Below are 26598 nucleotides of genomic sequence, written 5' to 3' on the forward strand. Positions count from 1 at the left end.
AAATGTAATGGCTCACGTTTTCCGTAAAGAGGTATTTCTTATTATTATAGCTCTACGATAGTCCTTCAACAATAATCTTAAAAATCCAACATTTATGCTTGGATAACTACTGAAGAAGCTTTTATAGATCTGTTTGTTTTTAAAAAAATGTTTTGAAAAATAATCTTCAAGTTCTGAAAAATATTCTTAAAACAACAAATTCAATAATTCATCATATTTTTATTCCTCTGCAGGAAATATCTGTTAATGCCTCCAAAAAACTACACATCACTATAGTCTTTGCAATGATAATAACGACAATGGTATTTGCTGTACTAACCATGTTCATATATGGATCAATTAAGGAATTACGACAAACTATACAAACAAAGCTCTTCATAAGTTATGGAGCTTCGCTGGTACTTCCGCTCTTCATTGTGATGGTAATAATCTATGAAATTTTTTATCCATTTTTAAGGCCAAAAGATGTGGGTAAGTTTTCGCTACATGACCTTTATATGTAATACCATATACATGGTGTCGATTTTTGTTTTTAGTTATTTTGGATCACATAACATTGTACTTTGGTATTGCCTCAATAATTTGGTCCAATGTCATATGTTATGAAATGAAACGGAATGCAAGATTAATGAACCATCGACATGATTTAAGAGCAATTTGGATTAGATTTTTCTGGTATTCTTTGTTTGTTTGGTGTCTGTCGTTGGCATTGCTTTTATTGAATTCATTCACCGTCAATCGGGATCCCATTTATACGGATGGTATGTTATTACCGAACTAATTTATTATACAATATTGAAAAATTTGTAATTGTCTACTTCCAGCCTTCATGGTAATCTTTCTTTCGCTAAATTTAATGGTATTCTTTCTCTTAACATTTCAAATCCTAAAAAGTAATGTACAAGCGGCAAAATTACAATGTGGTAACTATAACATAATAAAAAAGTAAGTATGCAACTCTAAAATGTTTTTTACATTATAAAATGGTAGAGAATACTGGTAGTCGCATCTACCTTTATTCTTCTAACATGTATTGTAATCTCTTGACTAATTTGTTGCTTTTAGTTTTCGTATAGTGCTACGTCTAGCAGCCATGATGGGACTATCACAGATTACCTACTATGTGGCATTTGCAATTGGTGACAACATTGACAGTGTATCAGGAACAAAGCTAATATACATAATGGGTGGGGTCTATATGGCTGATGCGATATTGGTGTTTTTACTATTTGTATTAAAACGAAACGTTTTGAATATATTGAAAGCAAGGTTTGAGAGGTAAGATTTTTTCTAAGCAATATAATATTTACGTTGAATGCTTACAGGTACGGTTGCTGTTGTCTAATACATAACAATAATAGTGTATCTGGCCCTACTTCCTCACCTTCTATATAGTAAGCAATTTCAAATAACGAGGGAACTCTGATATTTCTTATTTGAATGTGTTTATTTCTTACCTGCAAATAAAAAAATGTATTATTAATTTATATTGTAAAACGTTTATCTACTACTGTCTTACCTGTTCTTCTGCTGACATTTGGTGAATTTTGAAAGATTGTCAACGAAATAATTTGAGGGTTATTGCTGTACATATTTGTATCAGTATCTCCGGAAATTAAAACTGTAGATCGGAACAAATCCATAAGCTAACAATGTTTTTTTTTATCACAGAATATGTCACATTTTGCGAATTGGAAATAATTTGACATTTTCAAGCCCAAACATGAAGTTCAGTTGAATTTTGATTTAGAGCTCACACACACTTTGCATTTCTTTTATGTTAATGAGGTCTCCAGTAAACCTGAATCATTTCCTACTCAGCCGAAGTCCGTTTTTCGATTCAAATATGTAGTTCCATCGATTTTCTCGTTTTTATAAACATCCACATTAATTTGCTACGAAACATTGTAGTCTTTCTTTGGGATTCCAAAAATCGTATTTATTTAACTATGTTCCCGTAGAATAAACACCTAAGTTGAAGGTGATATGGACCTTGGTTTTACACATTTATCCATTAACTGAAAATAAACATATATTCTACTTAATTTCCTTTGGACCATACATCATTAATATTATATATATCTTACCTTAAGGGCTACTTCAGGAATATTGTAGCAATTTGTGTTGATCTATAACATATGCTGATTCAAACCCAGTTTGATTCAAGGGATTCTGAATGAGCTGTGCCCTTATTTGATACTCTGTATCCAAATAGAATTTGTTAGATACGACTTGGGACCTAATTTTTGTACTTTCATTGGACTGTTATTCCACCACCTTATGTTTTCCGTAGTAAAAATGTCTTGATTTTGCATGGAAGACTTCGCCAATTTGTTGATAGGTAATGTCTGGGGTGCAATTATGCACTTGAACTGAATTGCCCAACCAGCACGTCACGTTTTCTATACAGAAACTTCTGATCTTCATTAACTGGAAATAAACATATATTTTTGTTATTTTCCCTTGGATTGTATAAATATTTTACTGTCATATAACTTACCTTTACAGTCACAGTAATGCGTATAAAGTCTGTTGAAGCAAATTTCTCTGTTATTTGGGGAATTATGAAAGGACCGGCCGCTCAAAAAAGTCTTATGTACACTGATGGTCCACATCAAGTTTTGGAAGTACTATCTGAGGCCTAATTTATGCACATTGATTCGATATTTTTCTAGCAATGTAGTCTTACATCTCCAGCAACTTTTTCTTATTTGGCTAATTGTTTGAGGCTACTTTGATAGATAGGATCTGGCACGTAATATATGTACATTACTTGTATTGTAATTGCTGGACGTTACATACTCCATAGTAGCAACTCCATGGCCTTACACGGAAGGCTTCATATGGGAGCAACGTAATTATGTTCTCAATGGGGCAACGAAAATGCCTCTACAATGTTTCTCTTTGCAATAAACTCGTCTTATTTTCTCTCTTTAAAAAACTTCGTATCATGTTAAGACAATTATGTCTTAATATTTGTAATAATAACACACGCGAATCACTTTTATAAACGAAAATAAACGTTAATATAACACACGCGTCTCTTTTAATCGCGGAAATAATATTTCTTTATTTTTCTAACGGTACAATTGACAAAACGCGGCCTATTTAGCATAGTCATGCAATTTTCATAGTTCGCAGCTGTCATATATGTGACATGTAACTTGGCAGTACTGTTTAGCAAAGGGAGCAAATTTAATAACAATCGGTTACTAACGCCAAGCCTTAACAAAACACGTTCCAAATCAAAAATTAAACAGTCGTTCAACAACATTTCAACGCGCAAATACCCATTTATTTGCACAAAAGGCAGCTGGCATCAAGAAAAACTACAAATTTACCAATTTATTTATTGCTTGCCGCCTTCAAGGAACAATAATTTAGTTGTAAAAAACGTTTAAACTAATTTAAAACAAATGTTTCTATTGAACTTAACCTCAAAAACATAAAGCAAAGTTAGAAGCCGGCTCCTTTGTTGATTTTGTATTAAATTTATAACTGATTCGTTTGGTGTCCTCGGTGCAAGTGGAAATATGTCGGCTGCCACTGTGTTGGAATGCAAAAAGCTTTGCCTGTATCGCTGTCTCACGGCAGTTGCCCTGAGTATCATGATGCAGTTCTTTTTACTCACCGTCTTCTTGCTTTTTGTCAACTTTCATATATTTCATCTGCTGAATTGGATTACGGAAACATTTAGTTTGATGTTTTCCTTTTACACATGGCTGTCCATTATGCCTCTAATATCGGCTGTCATTATCTATGGCATACTGTTGGGTAAATCACATTTGGCGGTAAAGCAATACTATGGAACCCGATTTAAATGGCTGCTGGGAACGATTGTACGGAAGAGTCTGTTTCTAATGATACACATTGCTGTAGGCTTTCTAACTGCATGGTTGTATGCGCGGTATTTGCATGTGGATTATAGGTAAGTAAATGGAATTCAAAGATCCCCAAGAAATGTTAACATTTATTTTCCTTTTTACAGATCCTTGGTCTATCAATGTTATGGCATGGAGTGTATTAACTCATATTATCTATTTCTCGTTGGTTCTGGCATCTCAGCTGGCTGTTATTATTTCCTTAAGGAAAATTTACGCCATGAACCTGAAGTGGAATACCCAATAATACAGGAAAACAAAATTGTTAAGCTACGTTCGCTGCTCTATTCCACCATGTACAAATCGCTGATGAAGTCGTTTGTACCGTCGATGTGTTATGCTTTTGCCTTTTGGATATTCGGGGATATTATCAATGCTCGATTTGCACGCTTCTTCGATTTGGAAATGGATACGAGTCTTTCATCGTTTTTCTCGGTGCTAACAAATCTAAGGATTTTATTTTATTCCTGGATTCTACAATCGCAAATTTTGAGTAACATGAATTTAATGCAGAAATTCTTTTCGATACTTTTGGCTGAGGAAATGCAATTTGTTATTGAAAAGAATCCCGTTGTGACTGAAGGACAGAAGGAGGTAACCCTAGTCGAGGCATTAACAATGACCCAAGTACCAATTATACAGACCTTAGCTGCATTGGATCTTTTCAATATGACGGGAACATCGGCTGCCCATAGGCGTAAGGAAATCTATGCTCTCTCAATACCGGGTAGGTTCCATTCCGCTCTAAAACTTATAAATTGGTTTCTTTAGACCATGATTGTGATATGATAATTGATAATTTTTTTTTTCTATTTTCCAGGTGGCCATCCCTATAATTGGAATCAATTGTCCTCACAGTGCCTGGCCATTATAAATGCCTTTATTGATGACCTCACAACATCGGTTAAGAATATTTCCACAATGAAATCCACACCACTGTTCTGTCAAACAGATAAACCAACAGCCACCGAAGCGGCAGAGAAAATCCTTTTACGTCAATATAATGAAACCTATGGTATTAGGAGAATGGTTTCCGAGCCACCCACAGCTAATATTGGCTCCTCAAGCACTTCGGGCGGTGTTTCCTCAACAACTCCCACAGCTGTACAACGTATCAATGAACAATTTGAAGCCATTTCCAAACAAATTGAACAGGCTCTGAATACAGCTTTTCACACAATACCGGGAGTGTTTTATATGTTCGGTGAGCCGGATGGTGCCCGCACGGTGTTCCTACTATCCAATTCACAAATAATTGTTTGGTTAACACAAGGCTTGGCTGGCATATGTGCCGAGTCTTTGGTTGAAGATAAATACGGTGTGGTCCAGGTGGCCTTACCACAAATAATACGCACCCTATTGAAACTGAAAAATGAATTGGATAAATTGAACAATGTTAATTTGAATGGCAAGAAATTGGATCGTAATCTAATAACATTAAAAAATTCCGTAAGACGTAGTCTATACAAAATTGTCTCTGTTTTCGGGGACTATTTGCGTGATCTGTTCGATGACCCAATGGAAATAAGAAGTTTGCAGTGTTTTGTAAGCTATCAGGAAGTTTAAAATATCATCATAATATTCTGTCATTACGCCCTCCTCTCTCACAGTCATTCTAATTATAAATTGTGTATTAAAAAAAAAAACCTTGAAAAGATTTGTTAAAATTGTATTTTTTCCCATTAACCAATTTAAATTTTAAGTATTTTATTTTTTTAGTCAGTTTTCCTTCAAGTTGTGAAGTTGATTTTGTTAAGTTTTAGCTTTAAGGATTCTTCATGCTCACTACATATTTAGGTATATATCATTAGAAACAAAACTTTTTTTATAAATAAAATTTTATTGACTTTTGTAAGTAATTTTCCACATTTTTTTTTATATAAACCAAAAATATTCTAAAAATCCACGATAAAATTATTTAAATTTATCATTACTCCTTATGGCGGTCCTTAAAGAACATTGCTTAAACGTGCAATATTTGTCTTCTCCCAGAAGACCAATTCGTCTTCTCATAGAAAACCAATTCGCATTCTCATAGAAGACCAATATGACTTTTCATAGAAGATAAATTCGTTTTCTCATAGAAGACCAATTCATCTTCTCATAGATGACCAATATGACTTTTTATAGAAGATCAATTAGTCTTCTCATAGAAGACCGATTCGTATTCTCATAGAAGACCAATTTGCCTTCTCATAAAAGACCAATTCGTTTTCTCATAGGAGACTAATACGTATTCTCCTAAAAGACCAATTCGTTTTCTCATAGAAGACCAATTCTTCTTCTCATAGAAGACCAATTCGTCTTCTCATAGAAGACCAATTCGTTTTCTCATAGCAGACCAATTCGTTTTCTCATAGAAGACCAATTCGACTTCTCATAGAAGACCAATTCGACTTCTCATAGAAGACCAATTCGTCTTCTCATAGAAGACCATATCGTTTTCCTATAGAAGACCAGTTCGTCTTCTCATAGAAGACCAATTCGTATTCTAATAGAAGACCAATTCGTCTTCTCATAAAAGACCGATTCGTATCTCACAGAAGACCAACTCGTCTTCTCATAGAAGACCAATTCGTCTTCTCACAGCATACCAATTCGTCTTATCATAGAAGACCAATTTGTCTTGTCAAAGGAGGACCAATAGAAATTATGAAAAAAAAAACAAACGAATCTTTTCATTTTATGTTTTTCTACCCTCTTTCAATGCATCGGCATCATCATCCCTCCGTTTATCAAATTTTTATTGTCCTGGGGAAAACATAACACAATATTATATAAAACTACAATTTCGACTACCGAACATATATAACTAATTAGGCTGCCCTAACAGGAGCTTCAGTTGATTTTGTTGATTTATCAGGCGGAGAAAGAGGAGGTGGTGTACCGGGTGCATTGGTTATTTGTGTTGTGGGTGCTTTGGTTGCCGTTGTATTTTCTTCCTTTTTCGATGAAGATGTTGCAGCATTCGTTGTATTCATTTTTAGTAGTGTTGTAGATTTGGCTGGAGCTGGAAAGATGTGTAGAAAAGAAAACCAAAAGGTAATAAAACCCAATTAACATATGCAATACGCAACCACGTTGATGACTGTATTTGAAGCAAACATTTATAAAAGTAATTAACAAAAAACACTATACTGCTAAATTGAATATGTGGATGGGTGACAATTTTGTGGAGGACATGTAAATGCTTGATAACACATTTTATAAATCCATGAGTGACTTTTTACAATTCCAAAGTAATTATTTTCTAAAAAAAAGTGCAGGTCTATTTGCGAGAGAATTGTACAGGATTGGAGTTGTAGAAAAGTATTGTGGTTTTGAATTAGAATCTGCAGCATTTTAAATTAAAATATTTATATAATTTACAATAGTCATTGTATAAAATTAAAATATCAATAACAAAACAACTTTGGTGCTAATCTGATCCTAATCCAGATGTAGCTAAATCTATGTCATATTTAAGTTTAGCCATTGAATTTTCTAAAAGAACATTTTGCGGCAGTAGTCACTGTTTTAGAGCTTGACTTTCTTTGTTGTTGCTAGGACTTTTCTGATAATTATCGCTATCTACGAGATTTTCCGATAATGAAGTCTCTGGAACCATGGCAGAATTTGTTGATGATGATGTTGGTGTTTGGTGTAGAGGTTGTTGTTGTTGTGATACAGACACTGGGACATTGGTGAACACTTGAGTATCTAGGAAATGTAAAGCTCTCATGACTAGACCACCATCAGATGGATAAGGTGATTTGGCATGTGTTTTTCTATTTGGTGACTGATCAGGATTGTCTGGATTAAAAGGTTGATATTCGTTTAACCGTTCCCGGGTCCATCTGAAAATGGAGCGTGATTCTAAAAAAAAAAACAATGAAACAAATAGAATGAAATGATAAACAAAATGAAACATAGAGAGAGAGGTATAATGTGTTGTGTGAAATGAAATGTGTTGGGTGTAATCAATATCGTTTAAATACAGGGTGAAAAAACTGCAACTAATTCAGGGGAAAAAACTGCAACTAATTTCAGACTGCTGTCATTACTTAGCCACTCGTCCGACAGATGTTAAAATTATTCCAGTGACAGCTCATTATATGGTTTACAAGAGTACAAAAGCATTTTGGTGAGAATTTTCCAGAAAAAAAAGCTATTCGTGATGGTAGCGTAGGCCGACGCCAAGGAAGTGGACGGAAGAAATCAGCAACATCAGCAGAAATGGTTCGAAAAGTAAAGAAGCAACTTGATCGAAACCCGAGTCGCAGTGGCTGAAAAATTGCTCGTGAGCTGAGCTTATCGCAATACTCAATTCGTTCGGCAAATATTGAAAAAAGAGCTCTGGGTAACGCCTTTGAAATTCCAAAAAGTGGATATCTGTTCTTTAAGGACAACCATGTGAAAAAACTACTGACTACTGTAACATTCCGCCTAAGGTAAATGAATTATACAAACTTGTATCAACTTCGGTATGCTAGCCGAGGATGAGATAGAGACTGAGACTCAGAATCAGTTTTTATTTTTAAAAAAATATGCCACTCAGCCGACACAGTTTTACGCTGTGCTCGAACTGCACAAACTGCTTTAATTGATCCCGAAGGTAAGGTATTAACAATAATGATTTGGTCTGTACGACCTTAATGAACGGACCACTCTGGGATTTTTTGAAAATTCGAACACGAGGTTGCAATTCCAGAAATAAGTCACAAAATATCTCCGATTTGAGTCTGAAAATTATTCTTCAAAAGGTACTTCAACAATTTCGATCACTGTAAAAGCAATAAAACAATAAAAGAATGGCAACAGCTCTGCAAATGTCAACAATTCCCATACAAGAACTTTGGTAACATTTTCCGTTAAATGATTTTGCCGGGACTGGAATTCTTGTTTCCTGAGATGTTCAACCAATAATTTATATGATTCTTTCAACAATTCTTGGGAACATAGAAAACACATACATTTATTCGATGATTTCTTTCTCGATTTTGACAAAAAAAAAAAACTTACCAATATCTGCTAGGACTCTGGTTAATTCTCTTAACTGGGCATCTTGCCGTTCCAAACGGAATGTCAGTTCAGCTAAATTATTTGTTAGTTCGGCTTTTTCAAGGGCCATCTTTTCTTGTTTTTTCGCCTCATTGCTGGTTTGTCTGTAAATTAAAGGAAACAGAAGTTTATGATTAGGAGAGGTTAGAAATAGAAGAGGATGTAGAGTTTGGGTTTATAGGACAAAACAGGATTTTTTAACAACATTGTGGAATAATTAAGGACGTAGCTTGTACAGAAAGTGTCTATTTGAATAGATTTTGTTTAGTAATTGTCCAATTCCAAGAATTCTTGTTTGATTGGAAACCAGTTGAGGATACCCTGCTGAATTCATCGACAAAATACCCTTCGTGAAACAAAACTTGTTTAGATTTGAATAATTATACCCCTTTCGATACTGTCTACAGTCATTTGTGTATGATGTGCAACTAGTAAAGGTATTTGTAACCAATACCCCACAAGTTTGCGGTTACAAGTGAGTGCCTCTCTCATATGGCCATTATGCCATCCTTAATGCTTACCTGGCATATTCGAATATCAATAGACCAGCGCCAATGGCAAATATAATGAATTCACCCAATAGATTTGCTCCCAACTCCACAGCCATGGCTTCTGTTAGTGGTGGTACATTGACAGGTTTCCCCAGATTAAGGGCCCACATTTTCGTCTTGACTTCTACCCAGTTATACACTAAATAGGAAATGTAGAATATAATCATAGCATTGCTAAGCAAATCCATCAATGCCTTTTGAAATACTTACACTGAGCCGGTGGCATACAAATGTAGTTACGAAATAATGGATGTTCTTTGGCTTTGGATTTAATGATATTCGCTATGGGTTTACTGACTTGTTTGATGGCCAAAACACCCAATTTGGCCGCTGGAAAGGCACCAATAACCATTGTGATTTATTATAAATGTGACTCAGATCTGGAAAGGAAGAAAACGCCGTCCTGTGGTCTAGTTTGGTGATGTGAAGCAGTTGTATGCTCCCCAAAATGAACTAGTTCAATTGAAAAAAGCCAACAGCTGTTTCTGGGTTTTCTTCTGTTTATGTTATTCACTGACAGAGTTGCCAAGATTTGTGCAGAGAATATCAGAGAGAGGGAACAGAAATAAATGTTCAATGCAATGAACATGAAGCTGCTAATGAAATTCATGCGATTGAAATTTTTGGCTTGTTCCAGAACTGCAGGAATCTGAAATGTTTTACTACCATAACCGATTTTCCCTTTATGATATCGAGAAAAAAATGTCAAAATAGTATATTCTTGCAGGATCTCTAACAGAGAATTTGGTTAAAATATTTTCAAGAAATTTCAAAGGAATATTTGTGGATCGTTAAGGAGTATCTTTCTCGGACCAGTACACCAATATTTCTTAACTATTGTCATGACATTTGACATATGTTTCGATGGTTCGTGAGCACAATCATGGTACAATGATATCAAGGTAGGGCTATGATACCATATGATTACATTTTTTTTTATTTTCTTGGCTTAATATGTCATCTTTATTTGCTTATGTATGTGTTTTCCTTTCAATAACAAAAAAAATGTTCAGAAAACATTCAAATTCGGATGTTATCAAAATGTTTATTTCATCGTATGCATCGACAAAATCTAGAGTTTTTGTAGCGAAATAATCCTTTAGAGATATATAGAACCTGGTTATGAAAAGAAGTGTTTACCTTTCATTCAGTTTTCGCGGTTTTCAATTATTTATTCAAAATAAATGCAACAAGTTGTTTGATTTTGTTATTGTTTTGATACTATTTCTGACATTACAAGCCAAACAGGTAGACCTCTATACTTGCAATTTTTTCAAAGTTGACCTACCTTCTCTTCATTGTGCCATGAGCACAATAACCTTCCAGAGCTGCATACGACTTGGTCCAAAGGGTGGTAGAAAATACAGATAGATGCATCAAAACTTAGGAACTTTGATATGTCAAAAGTTTAAAAAAATAATAAGTAGATTTTTATATGTTATCTAATATGACGCCAATCGAAGGTTCTTTTATATACATTTTTAATCAATTTTAACGAATTCGATTAATTTTTCATTCAAAATTGTCCCAACAACTATCTGTATTCTTCTACCATGATCCAAACTTTGTGCATCGTAATATTATATTCAAACTTATATCGAGTACGTAAATGGTCAATATCGGACCACTCATTCTAGTACATCCCCCACAAAAGGTCAAAACGTTTAAAGAAAGTAATTTACCTTGTAGAAATAGAAAGGATCATTCGACTGTATGTGAACTATGCAAATTTATTTCAATATTTTTGTCAGTGCTTTGTCAGAGGCGAAAATGTATAATATCGGCACACTCCCCACAAGGGTTCAAAATTTGGAATAATTATAACTCTTATAAAATGAGTAATAAGAGACCGATTGTTTTCAAATTTCAAACATCCCAACATTTTTATTAACACAAGATCAGTTGTGAAGAAGGAACGGACAACCCTGGGAAGATGGGATATATCAGCCCACTCCTTTTGATATCGCCCCCACAAAGCGGTTAGTCTTAGTTTTCTCAACCACAGATCTGATGCGAACATGGAAGACATGGTATCTCCACCACAAAAGTTTAAATTTTTGATAAACAGCTATTGGCATAAAATTGGAAATTAATGTTAGATTTTCTTCAAATTTTGCCAATATTTCTATCAGTATTACATGAAGTGGAATGCTTCAGTCGACTGATGGCTCAACTTCAAAGAAACTAGGAAAATGCAACTCTGCACCGGAGACTTATTGTGTCAAATTGACTTTTAAAAATTCAATAATTGGTACTGATTATTTAATATTTTTTTACAAAATTACCATATTGGGGAAAACCCACAAAACATGAATGGAATAACGGATTTTCTCCACAAAATTGGATCCAACATACAGGGAAAATATTATTACATCCCAAAATTATACATTTAGTTGCCCGTTAATGCGGGAAATATTATATTTTGTTTTTATTTTCAGATTTACACAAATCAGAGATGGGGACTTTGAAATGGCTTTACCTTCTTAATTCTACCATGTTTCATAGCAGGAATTTCATCAAATTTTTGAAACGAAATAGAATACAATATACACTCGATATAATGATTTTCTAGTTTTCATTACCCCTTGCTGGAGCATTATTTCAAAATTTTGCGTTCTCAAAAGCTTATAACAGCTTTAGAAACATGTTCTAATCTTATGGCCAGCAGATAAACAAAACATGAGCATTTGTTGTCCATAAAGTTGTTCGAACAAGAGGAGGACGTAAAATCGTTTGTTTTATTCTATGTTAATTCAATCCGTTTTCGATCTGTAGAGACCTAGTGGGAGAAAAATGCAGCCAAGTCTAGTTAAAGAAAAAAGTGTTGAGATCTCTATTAATTGCGCGCCATCCCATTGACAGTTCTTGTGTACAACAAACAAAAACATTGCGAATTATTATTAAACAATTCCCCCGGCGATCGGATTGTAAACAATTCCTGCGTGTTTGTAATTAAAATAAAAACGTGTTGTTCCCCACATACATTTTCATATTAAAAACCTCGATTTTTCGATTTGTGTTGCCGTTAAAAAAAGAAAATAAGTGAAAACCCAAAAATGGAATCAGAATTGAAACAAGAATTTGATAATATGGGAATTGAGCCCAGTCAGGAAGTGTTGTTTCGATGTAATGTTGTTTTGATATAGTTTTGTTTAGTTATTAATTGCTTATTTTTCCTCTTCATTGCAGCTGTTGATCTTTGTTCCACCTATAACATTGAAGATGCTGCTGAATTTGTTGAACAATGGGTGGCATTCAGTATTTCCAATTTGAATGGTGCCGAACCAAGTCTGGAGCACCTAAATGAGTTTGAACGTAAAGTGTTCCAGGCCAAACGCGATAAAGAACTAATGGCGGCCAGCAAAAAGAAAGCCGGCAAATATCCATCGGCCATATCGAATTTAACACATTTAAATGACATAGCATCGAGCAGTAGCAATCCGTTGGCCATGTACGGTGTAGATGATAGTGATGTTATGGATGAATATATGCAAGATAGTGGTATGATGAGTTCTATGGCGGCGGACGACATTGATAGTGTACCGGGAACACCGAGCATACTGCATACTCCTAAGGTAAGTTAGGAATATACTAATTTGAATTGTAAAAATTACCTAATGGAGAGCATTGTTTTATTGTGAAACGTGGGTTTCGTCTTATTGGACCATTGATAGACAATTATTGTGTTACAAAATGTTGTAGGAATAAAGTTTTTTTTTTACAAAGTGGGTTTGTCAGTTACCCTTATTTACTTCCTGCAATTAGTTCATGTTAGACTACAGTGCTCTTTTTTAATATCAACAGTTTTATAATGATTTTGAAATCAAAACAAAATGATTTTTGCTTATATTCAAATAACGCCGCCATCAGTTATCGAAGCATGATCTGCCGAAACTTTTGAACCACAACAACCGAATCTGAAAGAATCCAATATAAGTGTATGATTTTTAAAACAATTTCGAGTTAATTACTTACATTGATTTCAAAATATCATGAAATTTCCAAACAAATAAAATCAATATAACATCGGTCAGATAGACTAAACTTATAGTGTGCATAAATGCAATTAATTTTGTTTGTTTTACACTTAAACTAATCGCCATAGCAATGAAGTAGTTGATGCTTGATTGTCCCAATATGAGGATCAGTTTTAGTCCAATTTGTAAACTAAAAACGAAAATTGTAATATAACTTTTATTAATATATGGTTTGGTTGCAATCGTTGGGTTTGCTTACTACATCCGTATGTCCACATGTCTCCATTTTAAAAAGCCATACTTTTTAAAGATCATTACCGTAAAACATATTAAATTTATCGGCAAAAGGGAGACACCAAATCCTATGAAAAAACAAAGATTTTTAGAGGAATGTTAAAGTACGATTTCATGCACTTACCCATGGCATATGCAAAACCCATATTCGCAAGGTGTACATGCAGGAACATCAGTGGTAATGCCAGCAGCCACACAAACAACGAATAACATAGAGTTTTGATCCAGCTTTTTGAAATATTTAAAAAAGCACCTGGTAATTCATAACAAATGACATTGAACCACAGTAAGCCGGCTCCGCCAAAATATAGAACAATGCTATTTAGATAGCATACATAAAACAATTCTTTAAAAAGTATATATCATTATATACAGGGTGAGATGAAAAACTGCAACCAAGCCAAACGCCATAATTTTTAAATGTTTTTTTTCAAAATTTTTTTGAATGAAAGAAAAAAATTTCGGAAATAGCATCAATTTTTAGAATAAGTTCAGATTTGTTCAAATTGGTCACCTTTGGCACGAATTATGTAGTTTTCTGATAGTTGTGATACTTATTGGCCTAATGGCTTTTTCATTGCAACATATAAATAAATGAAATGAAATTATGGCCTTCATATGGGCATGAAACCGTCACGCGCTGCCCGAATGTTGCTCTGCGGTATTTTGGCCCATTCCCGGTGAAGCGCTTGCTTGAGGTGATCGAGATTTTGCTATTTTTTAGTGCCAACCTTGCTTTCAAAAATGCTCCAGACACAATAGTCCAACGGATTGGTATCCGGAGATTTTGGTGGCCATTGTGTTCTGGAAATAAAGCGAGGAACCTCATTTTGTAACCATTCTTGGGTGACGCCTGCTGAGTGCGATGGTGCTGAGTCTTGTTGGAATGTCTGCGGCCAAAATGTTTGCGTGCCCAAGGCTTTAATACTCCCTCCAGAATATTTTCGCGATAATAATCGGCATTTATTCTGATATGAGCGGAGAGCGACCATCGGTTGTTATGGCGGCCCTCATCATCACCATGGCCGGCGCTAGAGTTCTGGCTAACCGAAGGTGCACATTTTTAGCTGACCTCTGTGGCAAGTAAACACGATCATTTTGTATGTTTACCCACTGCTGGACAACGAATATTTTCTCATCGGAGAAAACCAAATTCGGCAGTTCACCACTTTCGGCTCTTTTGAGTCTATTTTCTTTCTGTTGTTGAGTAAGTTCTTGCACTTTTTGGAATTTCAATGGCTTTTCCCCGAGCTCATTTTTCAATATTTGTAGAATGGAATATTGCGATATGTTCAGCTCACGAGCCATTTTTCGCCCACTGCGACGCGGGGTTCGATCAAGTCGCTTCTTTACTTTTCCAACCATCTGCTGCTGTTTTCTTCCGTCGACTTTCTTGACTTCAGGCTACGCTACCAGTATCACGGTAACGAGCGATGGTACGAAACACAAAAGATCTATTCGCATTTAAATGCTGGAGTGCTCTACCGATAGCCACTTGTGGTTTTCCAGCCAAACATAAAGATATCACGCTTGAATTCCATATCGAATAACTTTTTTTTTGGAAATCCTCACCAAAATGCTTTTGTACGCTTGTAAACAATAAAATGACCTGTCACTGGAATAATTTTAACAGCTGTCGGACGAGTGGCTTTGAAATGACAGCAGTCTGAAGTTGGTTGCAGTTTTTTCATCTCACCCTGTATATATATAAAAAATTCAAACCTACCATCATGTTTTGTCATTAAGTTTGGATATAGCAAATTATAAAAAAAGAAACATCATAAGAAGTAATTGTATTATCAGGGCTGCGCCATAACTTATCAGCAGATTGGTCATAACATTTTGGCCCCAGTCCTTAATTTTTCCGTACATATACATGATCATCAGGGAACAGACCATTGTTAGTGATATGATCATAAAGATCATGGACAAATAGGGGTTTGTGAAAGGCTCAATGAATATTTCCTAAAAAAAGGAGAAAAAAACGATGAGAAAAGGAATGGATACTTGACAAAGACACCGAAACATAACCAAAATATTTATGTATCGAAGTAATTATTTCCTCTGGCAGCGTTCGAGTTAGAATTCGGAGGATCGTAAGGCATATCAACTTTTAAAACATCAAAGATGTTGAGGAAATTACTGCAATATCCCATTGCAACCTCAAGGTAACTTTCGATAAGCATGATCCCTGGGAAAATTGTTGAGGTTCCTAAAGGAATGACGGGCGCGGGTAGCTCTCGATCACCTGCAGCCTGTCTGCCGTTAAGATTTATTGTATCATGCTCCAGCTCAACGAAGGTTGAAACTATAGCTGAGTCGACTGAACCACAAGCCCCTAAAACTGTGGCGAAGAAGAAGAATGTTCAAAGGACAGCCTAAACATTTTTCCACGGCATCTATGACAAACTGTTTTTTTCAGTTGAATCATCAATCAAACCTGTTATCTGGGTAAAGCCCAAGCTGTGTGAAAAAAGTATGCCGTTAATTAGAACTGACCTTGAGCTCGAAGGGGGTTATCCCAGAGCAACCGAAATGGGAACTTCCGATAAACAACAAATTTTGTCGAGGCTTTTAAAACAAAAGCAATTGCGGCTAGCCACTTTTAACCCGTAAATGTGGTTTGAACGAAGAAGAGGCCAACTTCAAATACGTTCCAATACAGCTATGACGAAATCTTCAGCTGAATTATCAAACAAATTCCCAGCCATCTAGGTGAGGCATTAGCTGAATGAGACAAAATCTGTATCAATGATAACCACACCGAGTGGGATATTACTGCACTTCACACGTCGATAGCGCTGCATTCAAATTCACTGAAAAGAAGTTGCAGCCTATCAGAACGAAACTGAAGTTCGAAAGAGGCTATCCTAATGCCACCAAAAGGGAACTTTCCATAAGAATGATTCTTTCTCAACAAAATTGGTTGAGGTTTTTTAAGAAACGACAATTGCGGCTAGCTATTGTTTACCCGACTTCAATGAAGCCGGCTGCGACGAAAAATAATATGCTTAGACCAACTTCAATAACATTCCAATACAGCTATAAAGAAGTCTTTAGCTGAATTATCAAACTTCCAAAAAGGCCCCAAAGCCGTTAGAACCTATTGTACCACTCTCCAGCTTAAAGAAAGTTAAAGCTCTGGCTAAGGCGAAAGATCTGAAGACCATTAAAAGGAGGCGGCGAAGAAGTAAAATCTATACATTTTTCAAGGCAGATTTGAGGAACACTTCACCTGACTCATCAACCAAACCCGTTAACAAGTTGAAACATCTGCTGGGTGGTACAAACAATAGCTAAACCAAATGAGAAATTACTGCAATAGAAACGCCTATTAGGGTCCATCCAAACTTTCTGAAAATAAGTTGCAGTTTATCAGAACGAAAATTAAGGAACTATCCCAACGCCAGCTTAAGGAAAAAAGAGAGAATCTAGTCGATGCTTTTAAAAGAAGGATGAGTTCCGATATCATCTGTTCCCTAGGAAAAGTGATTACTATGGAAACAGTGTCAAATCAACCTTCACAGAAAGCTCCAAAGTCGTTAGAACCTATTGTACCAGTAGAATGTAGAATGACCGCTTGCTTGGTTTCGGAGAGGGAGGGCAAGTCGGGCAGAATTTGCTTATCCAGTAGCATCTGTCTCACTCCGATAAGAGTTGGGCAGTGGCAGAGTAAGTGCACCACCGTCTCAGCTTCCTCTTCGTCACCCCCCCACCTCCTTGGAAGTCATGGCCTTTATATTGCAGTGTCCTGTAATTAGGACTGACTCCGTCTAGGTTTGCCGTAAATAGCTTTCAAGACAGTCATGACGATTTCTTTAGCTGAACACAATGAAGGATCGGCTGCTCGGATTGAAGTCTGTCTCAACGATAGCTCCAATTACAATTCTCCATCTTAAACTCTTAATTATTTGGCTTTTTATCTAATATCGTACATTTTTTGTATTTTAAAGCTGTTGTTCCATGAATTATGTTAGACGATTTAAGTTTTAGATTAGGAAAAAATCGAAATGAGGAAATATTTATAGCCCAATGTGGAATTGGTTGAAAATGATATGAATTAAAATCGTCAATTTGTGTTTGAGCTACGAAGAGTTATCTAGAACTATGGAAAATAAATTTCCGATAAATTTCTTTACTTACCTCACTATTCAATGTCTCATTGCAATTCGTAGAGATAGGCAAGAGGACATGTTGCCTACGCTCTCTGGCATAGAAGGGTGTGAAACAATAATTTCCAGAAACATACTGAAAAATGAAATCGTAAATATTACATTTTCCAGCAAATTAATTGCATTTCCGTAACACTTACCTTCATTTCCAGCATATCATAATCGTAATTTGCAAAATTTCTCGATGTGTTACAAGGTAAGACTTGTTCAAAATCGATTTTATCAAGCAAATTCTCGGATTTAGTTATATTATTAATTTGCAGAGTCTTCGTCCACGATAAATTTAAATGAATGGTTTGGACACATTTTTGTAATTGAAAATTATAAATATAATTTTTATCACAACATAATTTCATGCAAACTTTAAAAGGATCCTGACACTTAAATTTTGCATCAGCAGTAGCAGCAGCAACAGCAACAACAACAGTAAGTGTTAAAATGCTACTGAACAAAAGTAAATATTTTGTTGAAATAATTTTTATTTGATTGAAGCCAGCAATCATCCTGACAATTGTCAGTCAATTGTTGACTAGAGACTATTTGTGGTAGAGTTTGCTGTGCTACTTATAATGTGGGTGTAGATCTAAAATTGGTTGGTGGTATATTAAAATATCTCAAAGTCATATATATTTTTAATAATGATACTGAATATGGCATCAGTGACTGATTCAGTACGATTTCCAATCAGACCAGCGTTGACAATATTTTTGATCTAGAGCTTCGCTCTCTTATGGCTTTTGACCATCCTCTCTAGGTTATGTATGTCCTTCCTGACACGCTTGGTTTTATCCAACACATGATAGTTTGGGTGACACCCAATAAGGTAATGCAACGAAAGCATATGTTTAGGCTGACGTATTGGCAGGACCTTCGCCTCCTGGTGTATATGATCCTGGCAGCATGCTGGCAATGGATGGGGTGGACCCCGAGGACAGCATTCATACTGTAATTGTTGATGGCATCTGTGACTGTGACAAGCAGGTAATTCAACGAAAGCATGTGGTTATGCTCACGTATGGGAAGGGCCTTCGCCTCCTCATGAAGATGGTCGGCTGGTGTTATGAGGAGACAGCCTCAGGGCAGCATTCTGTCAGGTCTGGATGTTCTTCCACTGCGTAGCATTTGTACTCGCAGATGACAATGGGGTCAAAAAGGATTCCGTTTCCTTATCCCAAGTGCTACTGCCAAGCGCCGTGAGGAATTTGCTCCCACTTTTCATTTTGTTACAGATAGCTGTGGTTTGTGCGGACGACTTGAACATGCTGTCAAATGTGAACCCTGGATCTTGAGGTAGTTTGTAATCGGAATTATATTTCCCGTGATCCGCACATCTCCTCAGACCATCTGTCCCTCGGTATAGTGGTGGATATTTTCATATTCCTCGTACTGAAGAATGCGGCAATCATTGCGAGATAAATCTTCAACCTTACACATATACCATACGTCTGCATACGGCTGGAGGGCGAGGAATTCCGGTAAGGCAGAGGAGAAAACTAACAGAGAAACTACTCCTTTGCCTTTACGGCGTTTAGAATTCTTTTCCCGGAATTCCTTATAAGACAGGCGTCCACTCCTATAGTTGATTATCCAACGTTTCGAACTACTATGTGTGGATATAGCGTGCAATGCTGTTGTGTTGCTGTGTTGTGGACGAAATCCGTGTTGGCAACTGCATAGCATCCTCAGATGCTGGTGAGAAGTAATGTCTCAAGAGTTTTTGACTCTGAGTACTTTACACTCTGGAAAAGAATTGGAATTGGGAACTATAGCCTATGACAAAAAATTGCGTATGGAGGCCGCCCACGCCTTCGTATAGCCTCCATATAACGGTACATCTCAATATTCGGTATTTTGATGATTTTAGCGACATTATTCACCGGATTTGTTTCAAATTTCGTAGTTAGAGTTCGTAATGGGAACTATAGTTTGTGACATAAAATTGTCTATGTAGGTCCACGTCTTCGTATAGACCCCAATATAACTGCTATATTCGATATTTTTAAGATTTAAACAGAATTATTTTTTTAAATTCCAAATGGTGAAGGTTTCTCAAATTCAGCCCGGCCGAAATTACTGCTTTTTTACTTGTTTTTTTTTTTTAATATTTTTGAATGATACATTTTCCATTCATACAAAGGAACTAATATAAAAAATCCGCTCCGATTTTAAAACCACATTGTATTTTTTTAATGCACACAATATAGGTCATTTTCTATTTATATGTTTCGACTCATTTGTATTTTTGTATTTTCATAAACACTCCCTGAAGAAGAGAAAAAAACATTTCAATGTTATTTCTGGGAGGCGGATGTTTTATTAATGTTGTAACTACCTCATTCGGATACCTTTTAGTACATTGTGATCATTCTGCGTGAAAAAGACAGGTCACATTCGACAACATGTTCCTGAAGTACGCACAAGCCACATGAATGGACATGAAGACCTGGTTGACCTTTTATAAGATAGATCGGTCTTTGGTTGGCTACTCGGCCCCATATGCCATTAACAATTACACTATGCATGATGTCCTCGGGCTTCACTCCCATCCATTGCCAGAATGCTGCCTTGAGAACTGCAACAGGGTGGTGTCACCTCATGTCATCAGTGGACCATATACATGAGGAGGCGAAGGTCTTCCAGTACGTCAGCATAACCATATGCTTTCGTTGCAGTACCTGCTTTTGTGTACTCGTGGGAGTCGTCCAAACCATCATACAGGGTGAGATAAAAGACTGCAACAAAGTCAAACGCCACAATTATTACATTTTATTTTAAATTTTATTGAATAAAAGCAAAAATGTCGGAAATAGCATCAAATTTTAGAATAAGTTTAGATTTGATTTAGTTTGGTCACCTTTGGCATCGATACTTTGGTATTTTTTAGTGACAACCTTACATTCCATTCTTGGGTGGCACGTGCTGAGTGCGATGGTGCTGAGTCCTGTTGGAAAGTCCAAGGTCTGCGGCGGTAGAGACCCGACACCACTACTTAACCTTGTTTAATTTTTAGTTTTGTCAACAATGCTGTCAGTCTGGTTTTTTGTTGTTATTTTTAAATCTGATAATTTGTTTTTTTTTACTCGATGCAACAATCCCATATTTTTATAAATATGTCTCTACTCCCTTGAATTTCGTCGTAATTGTGTCGACTTGGAGAAAAGTAAAGTGGGATAGATGTAGCTGTGGGCCAAAATGTTAAAAATATTTTGTATAGAATAATATTTCGACATTTCACAGATGGAACACCTTTACGCATATTTAGTAGAGCTACCTCTAACAAATATACGTTTATGAAGTAAATCATACCGCCTTTGGTTATTATTGAAACGGAAAAAACTAAAGCAATGGAAGCAATGCCATAATCTGAATCAATTTCTATTTAACATGACGGAACCCTTTTTATACCCTCCACCATACTATGGAGGGTATATTAACTTTGCCATTCCGTTTGTAACTCCTCGAAATATTCACGCTGTTTTGAACGAATAGAGATAGAAAGATAAAATTTTGCACAGATGTGTTTTTGCCATTAGGCTGGCTAAGTTCACAAATAGACTATGTAGGTCCACGTTTTCATATAGCCACCATATATCGGCACTTCCCAATATTCGGAATTTCGATGATTTTAGCGATATTTTTTACCGGAATTACTTCATTTTTTTAAGTTCGTAATAGGTGCTACAGCCTATGACAAAAAATCTCGTACGCGGGTTCACGTCTTCATATAGCACCCATAGAACAATACCTCCCGATAATCGGTATTTTGTTGATTTTAGCGACATTGTTTACCGGAATTGTTTCAAATTTCGTATTTGAAGTTTGTAGTGGGTACTAAAAAGTTTGACAAAAAAGTTTCTGCGCAGGTCTTCCTATAGCCCTCAATAACTGTTTCTCCCAATATTCGTTATTTTTATGTTTTTAACTATATTTTTACCGGATTTATTTAAAATTTCGTATTTGTAGTTCGTAATGGGTACTGCAGCCTATGACAAAAAATTGCGTACGCAGATCCCCGTCTTCGTATAGTCCCCATATAACGATACCTCATGATATTCGGTAATTTCATGATTTTAGCAAATTGTTTCAACTTTTAACCAGAATTGTTTCAATCTTCGTAGTTGAAGTTCGTAATGGGTATTACAACCTATGACAAAAATTACTTATAAAATAACACGTCTTCGTATAGCAGCACGTCTTCGTATAGCAGCTGAAAGTTATCATTTGAGAGGTATTTTTCTACTGATTTTTTTTAAATTCTTCAAGTTCCTTCAAAATGGTGTAGGGTATTAATAGGTCGCCCCGGCCAAACTTAGCTGCCTCTTTACTGCTTTTTTTTGCTGCATCTTACCTGTTTTACCAAAAGTCTTTGCTTTGGGATTTATATCATGATTTTGCGAAGGCTCTGTTCCTTCTCCCAACACACAAATTTAGAACTTTTCGTACAATGATAGTACACATTTTCAAAACCTCTCCACATCTCAATTCCAGATACCAATGGAGATCTCAGTATTAAATTGCGTGATCTCAGCTCTATCCCTTCACTCAATTTAATACTCAAATTTACTACCATTAAGTACTTTTCATACAGTGATAGGACGCATTTCCGAAACCACCACCAAATCTAGAACACAGATACCATCAGTAATCTAAACATAAAATTTCGGAATTTTATCTCTATCCATTCACGCAATACCACATGTAGTACCATTTTAGTACACATTTACCAACCCACCCCTATATGTATCCCCATATGTACCATCATTCAGATTTCAAGCATAATCAGTTCTCCCAATACCAAATTGTACCAATTATAGTACTATTTAGTACTTTTCGTACTCATTTCCAAAACCAAAACCTCTTTACCACGAACAGGAATCCCAATACAAAATTTCAAATTTAGAGTTTCTTCCGTTAAACTAAACTGTTCCAAATGTAGTACCATTAAGTAGAGTTCGCATACTTAGTACACGTTTCCAAACCCTTCTCTATATATCAAACTTACTTTCCAACGTTGATTCTCATACCAAATTTTAAGTTTTTATATCTATCCTTTCAAATAGCATCCCAAATGGTACCAAACATTTTTTGTAACCTTAAAGTTCGAATTTCCAAAAAGCCCCTGGGAACATCTATCCTGCACTCCTTCAGTGACCCTCATTCCAAAGGGTACCATATTTGGTACCTTTTACTGCTTTTTGTACCGTTCTAGTACGACCCTCCGTCCGACCGTCTGCCTGTCTGGCTGGTGCGCACGATACTCTCAAACTTGGTACATCGGAATATTATTGTCAAACTTAGGTCAAGTTCGGAGATGGACATTATCAGTCCTTTTGGTACCTCCCCCGCAAAAGGTCAATTTTTTTAAAGAAAATATTTTACTGTACAGAAAGAGAAAAGATGATCCGATTGTGCTCTAACTTTGCATATCCTAATATTTGCACCAGTTTTAGGTCAGGTGCGAAAATGGACAATACCGGTCCACTCCATCAAGTACCTCCTCCCCCGGTTCTCTTCATATTTAACACATCTCATTATTTTTACTAACACAAGATCTGCTGTGAAGATGGGATATATCGGTCCACTCCCTCTAGTTTCTCCTCCACAAAGTATCAAAATTTTGAATATCCATGAAGCTCATAAAACGCGAAATTAACATCCGATTCCATTCAGACTTGGTACATCTCACTATTTCCATCAACACAAGATCTGTTATAAAGCTGGTAGAGATCGAACCATCCCTTTTTGTACCCAGTCGCATAAAGGGCTCAAGATTTTGAAAAAAGCTCAAAGAAAGCCAAATAGGCATCACACTCTCATCAAATTTCACAAATCAAAACATTTTTGCTAAGGCAAGTTCTGTTGAAAAGATGGTATATATATATTTGCGAACTCCTTCTGGTACCTCACCCACAAAGGGTCACAGTTTTCAATACTTTTATCTGTCATAACTTACGAAACAAGTCAGCGATTCTTTAAAACTTGCTACATATAAACATACCTCTCAACCAGAAACCTGAGATGAAATTTATGATTTTGCATAAAATTGGATACAAATGTTCGATTTAATTGTAAATCTGCACATACCAATGTTTTTTTTTTTTTTAGACGACGTAAATGGAATACTTCGGTCGACTATATCTGGCACTTCTCACATATTTATTTAGGTCCGATAGGAAATGGACAACATTAGTCCATTCCTTTGAAACCAACTCCGTAAAGGGTTAACAATTTGAATAATCATAACACAAGTCAAAATATATTTAAATAATCGAACTGATACTTTTTATCTTGTCTATATAGATTTCATCTCCAATCCTCAAAGCTACCTTCTCCAACCTAATGACAATATTGTACTTGGTTTCTACTAAATTGGAATTGTTGAATAAATTGTCCGCCTTAATAAATAGTTACACTGAAAGCGAACAATAAAGTGTTCTTAAGAAATCACTAAATCCGATCCATATGTGTTTACGTGTATCTATGTTTGTGTAGAAGAGCAAAGTAGTCGTCTGTCATCATTCTTTCAAGTATCTCTAATATTTTAAATATTTCTCTTATGATTTCCAATAAATCTCAAGACAATTTTCCATAAATCTTCTAGGCTCCATCTATAGTCTTGTGTGTTGATGGTTGTAGTTGTTGTTGCTATTTTTGTCAGCAATTTGAAATTTTTTAATTGTCTGGTTTCTTCATTATCATTGTAGTAGCCATCGTTTGCCGAGAAATGAATTGGATGAGGAGAAGAAGTAAACATGGTTCGAGTTGGTTTTTGCAGACCCTTAAGAGAAAAAAAATAGCCATTGCAGAGATATCGCTGATGGTGGTGGTACAGATGGGCCAGGGTGGTTGGCTCGTTGGTTGGGTACAAAGCAGGGATGGAAAATTCAGTACAATGGTACTTTTTTCAGTACCATTTCACTACAAAAAGTACCTAAGTACTACCGCGGGAAATTCAGTACCATTTCACTTAAGTTGTCTCCATTATAATGCAATTAGTGTAAATCGACGATTACTAATTTTCAATATTTCATACACATTCTTACGACACCATTGGCACTAACTTCGGTTATCATTGCAAATGTATGGATATCAGTGACCAGAAAATACTAAAGCTATAAGCAAATTTTGCAATGCAAATTATTACTCAATTGTTATCAACGACAGCACTGACTGTACTGTGTCCAAGCATTTGGCGATTATTGTAAGAACTTTTGATGGAAAGTGTCAAGATAGATTCCTATCACTAGAACATATTGTGGAGGCAACCGGCAAAGGCATTACTGACAAAATAATTGAAGTTTTAAACGGATGCAACATACCACTGGAGAAAATGATCGGGTTTACGGCTGATAATTGCTCAGTGATGATGTTGAAATACAAAGGTGTGCAAGCAATATTAAAATTGTCAGTTCCAAATCTTTTTGTAACTGGATGCGTTTGTCATAGAGTTGGAATTCATTAGCGATGAACTAACTAGTCCCATAATGAAAATGTTCTACTTATTTTTGTCTTATGTTTTAAAATTAATTAATAATACTAAACTTGAAATGCAAATTTTAATGAAATTCTTTCCCAAGGAAGAACAAAATTTTGAAAACATTAACTCCCAATTTAGAGCTTTATCTGATTAACCTGAACTTAAAAAATGTAAAGATGGTAATATTAGTGATTTTTGACTTAATGTTAGTGTTATTAAAAACGAATTGGGGGAATTAATGTTCCCAAATATATCAAGAATTGCCTTTGGTATATTATCAATTCTCCATTCTTCAGCGAATTTTGAACGAATATTTTCAATTCAAAATGCCACTAAGACTAAAGAAAGAAATCGTCTACAGCTAGAAAGACTTTCTAATCTCATAAGGTCGAAAGATCTTCTTAAATCGAATAATTCTTGCTGTTTTGATTACAAAATTCCTGACAATTTCCTAAAGAAATTAATCATAAAAATAACTTTACAAACTTCAGAATGTTATATAAGAAAAAATGATCTCACATTTTATGTTCCTGGAAGCTATATACATACATATGTACCTAAATACATAGGTGAATGAATTTGTTATGTTTAATGAATAAAACGTTTTTTTGTAACTCTAAAAAAATTATAAAAAAGTACCATTTTATTTAAAAAAGTACCATTTTAGTACCTTTTGGAATTTTTGATTTTCCATCCCTGGTACAAAGACAAGATTGAATGACATCTATGACGTTTTGATGTTGTTGTATCCATGTGTTTGACGCCGTCACCGTCACCGTCATCGACATCAATGTCATCACCAGCCATCATCTCATTATCGTCGTCGTTGTCGTCATTGCTGCATTCGCCAAATATTCAACCATACCAAACAAGCCATACACATTTTCGACGAAAGCCCAACAAAGCGGAGCCAAGTCAGTCCAACTAACCAACCAACCAAACAGCCAGTCAGCCAGCAAACCAACAATACACAATTCGTCAAGTTAATCGTCAAAGCGTCAAAGTTACATCAGATAATTATTTCAATACCAATTTGCAATTGCAATACGTTGACGATGACGACAACGACGAACGCATTGTGGCAACATTGCTGGATCAACGGTCACAGCAACAAATGAATTTTGAATGCCGCCGCTGCTGCATGCATCACCAGTTGATGATGATGACGACGACGACGACGATGATTGCTAGCCGAGCTAACAACAA

General features: G+C 35.7%; 5 protein-coding genes across 8 annotated transcripts in view; 3 read left to right on the plus strand and 2 right to left on the minus strand.

The window, feature by feature from the left end:
• LOC101897180 (G-protein coupled receptor Mth2) overlaps positions 1 to 1483 on the plus strand; it is a 64492-nt gene extending 63009 nt beyond the window's left edge. Inside the window, exons 3-7 of the mRNA XM_059120190.1 lie at positions 234 to 471; positions 537 to 761; positions 825 to 945; positions 1066 to 1269; positions 1326 to 1483. Coding sequence (XP_058976173.1) covers positions 234 to 471; positions 537 to 761; positions 825 to 945; positions 1066 to 1269; positions 1326 to 1395 — 858 coding nt within the window. The 3' untranslated portion in view covers positions 1396 to 1483. The remainder of the gene's footprint in view (positions 1 to 233; positions 472 to 536; positions 762 to 824; positions 946 to 1065; positions 1270 to 1325) is intronic.
• A 1577-nt stretch (positions 1484 to 3060) lies between these two features.
• On the plus strand, positions 3061 to 5740 carry LOC101897357 (nucleoporin Ndc1). The gene is made up of 3 exons (XM_005187866.4): positions 3061 to 3928; positions 3989 to 4608; positions 4702 to 5740. Exons 1-3 carry the CDS (start codon positions 3534 to 3536, stop codon positions 5445 to 5447), a joined length of 1761 nt encoding a protein of 586 aa, XP_005187923.2. The 5' UTR covers positions 3061 to 3533; the 3' UTR covers positions 5448 to 5740.
• Positions 5741 to 6556: 816 nt separating this feature from the next.
• LOC101897524 (putative OPA3-like protein CG13603) lies at positions 6557 to 10915 on the minus strand. Of its 3 annotated transcripts, XM_059120200.1 has the most exons (5): positions 10761 to 10915; positions 9683 to 9852; positions 9443 to 9611; positions 8883 to 9025; positions 6938 to 7736 (listed from the first exon to the last, which is right to left on the minus strand). In XM_059120200.1, the coding sequence occupies exons 2-5, from the start codon at positions 9822 to 9824 to the stop codon at positions 7390 to 7392; spliced, it is 801 nt and encodes a 266-aa protein (XP_058976183.1). In that variant the 5' UTR covers positions 9825 to 9852; positions 10761 to 10915; the 3' UTR covers positions 6938 to 7389. The 3 variants fall into 3 exon arrangements, with proteins under 3 accessions (XP_058976186.1, XP_058976183.1, XP_005187924.3); XM_059120203.1 differs by lacking the exons at positions 6938 to 7736; positions 10761 to 10915 and adding an exon at positions 6557 to 6891 and having other exon boundaries at positions 9683 to 9945; XM_005187867.4 differs by lacking the exon at positions 10761 to 10915 and having other exon boundaries at positions 9683 to 9942.
• A 1392-nt stretch (positions 10916 to 12307) lies between these two features.
• LOC101894714 (DNA polymerase alpha subunit B) overlaps positions 12308 to 26598 on the plus strand; it is a 294384-nt gene continuing 280093 nt past the window's right edge. The window contains exons 1-2 of the mRNA XM_059120212.1: positions 12308 to 12598; positions 12662 to 13047. Of these exons, the coding sequence (XP_058976195.1) occupies positions 12529 to 12598; positions 12662 to 13047 (456 nt within the window). The 5' untranslated portion in view covers positions 12308 to 12528. The remainder of the gene's footprint in view (positions 12599 to 12661; positions 13048 to 26598) is intronic.
• On the minus strand, positions 13083 to 18347 carry LOC109613470 (uncharacterized). 2 transcript variants are annotated; one of them, XR_009341845.1, is made up of 7 exons: positions 18056 to 18347; positions 17887 to 17991; positions 15470 to 15708; positions 13868 to 14061; positions 13709 to 13811; positions 13448 to 13639; positions 13083 to 13389 (listed from the first exon to the last, which is right to left on the minus strand). XR_009341845.1 is itself a non-coding variant. In XM_059120222.1 (7 exons), the coding sequence occupies exons 3-7, from the start codon at positions 15483 to 15485 to the stop codon at positions 13323 to 13325; spliced, it is 507 nt and encodes a 168-aa protein (XP_058976205.1). In that variant the 5' UTR covers positions 15486 to 15708; positions 17887 to 17991; positions 18056 to 18344; the 3' UTR covers positions 13083 to 13322. The 2 variants fall into 2 exon arrangements, 1 of the variants encoding a protein (XP_058976205.1); XM_059120222.1 differs by having other exon boundaries at positions 13868 to 13996; positions 18056 to 18344.

Source organism: Musca domestica, unplaced genomic scaffold (genome assembly GCF_030504385.1).
Source record: "Musca domestica strain aabys unplaced genomic scaffold, Musca_domestica.polishedcontigs.V.1.1 1, whole genome shotgun sequence".
Classification (NCBI taxonomy): domain Eukaryota; kingdom Metazoa; phylum Arthropoda; class Insecta; order Diptera; family Muscidae; genus Musca; species Musca domestica.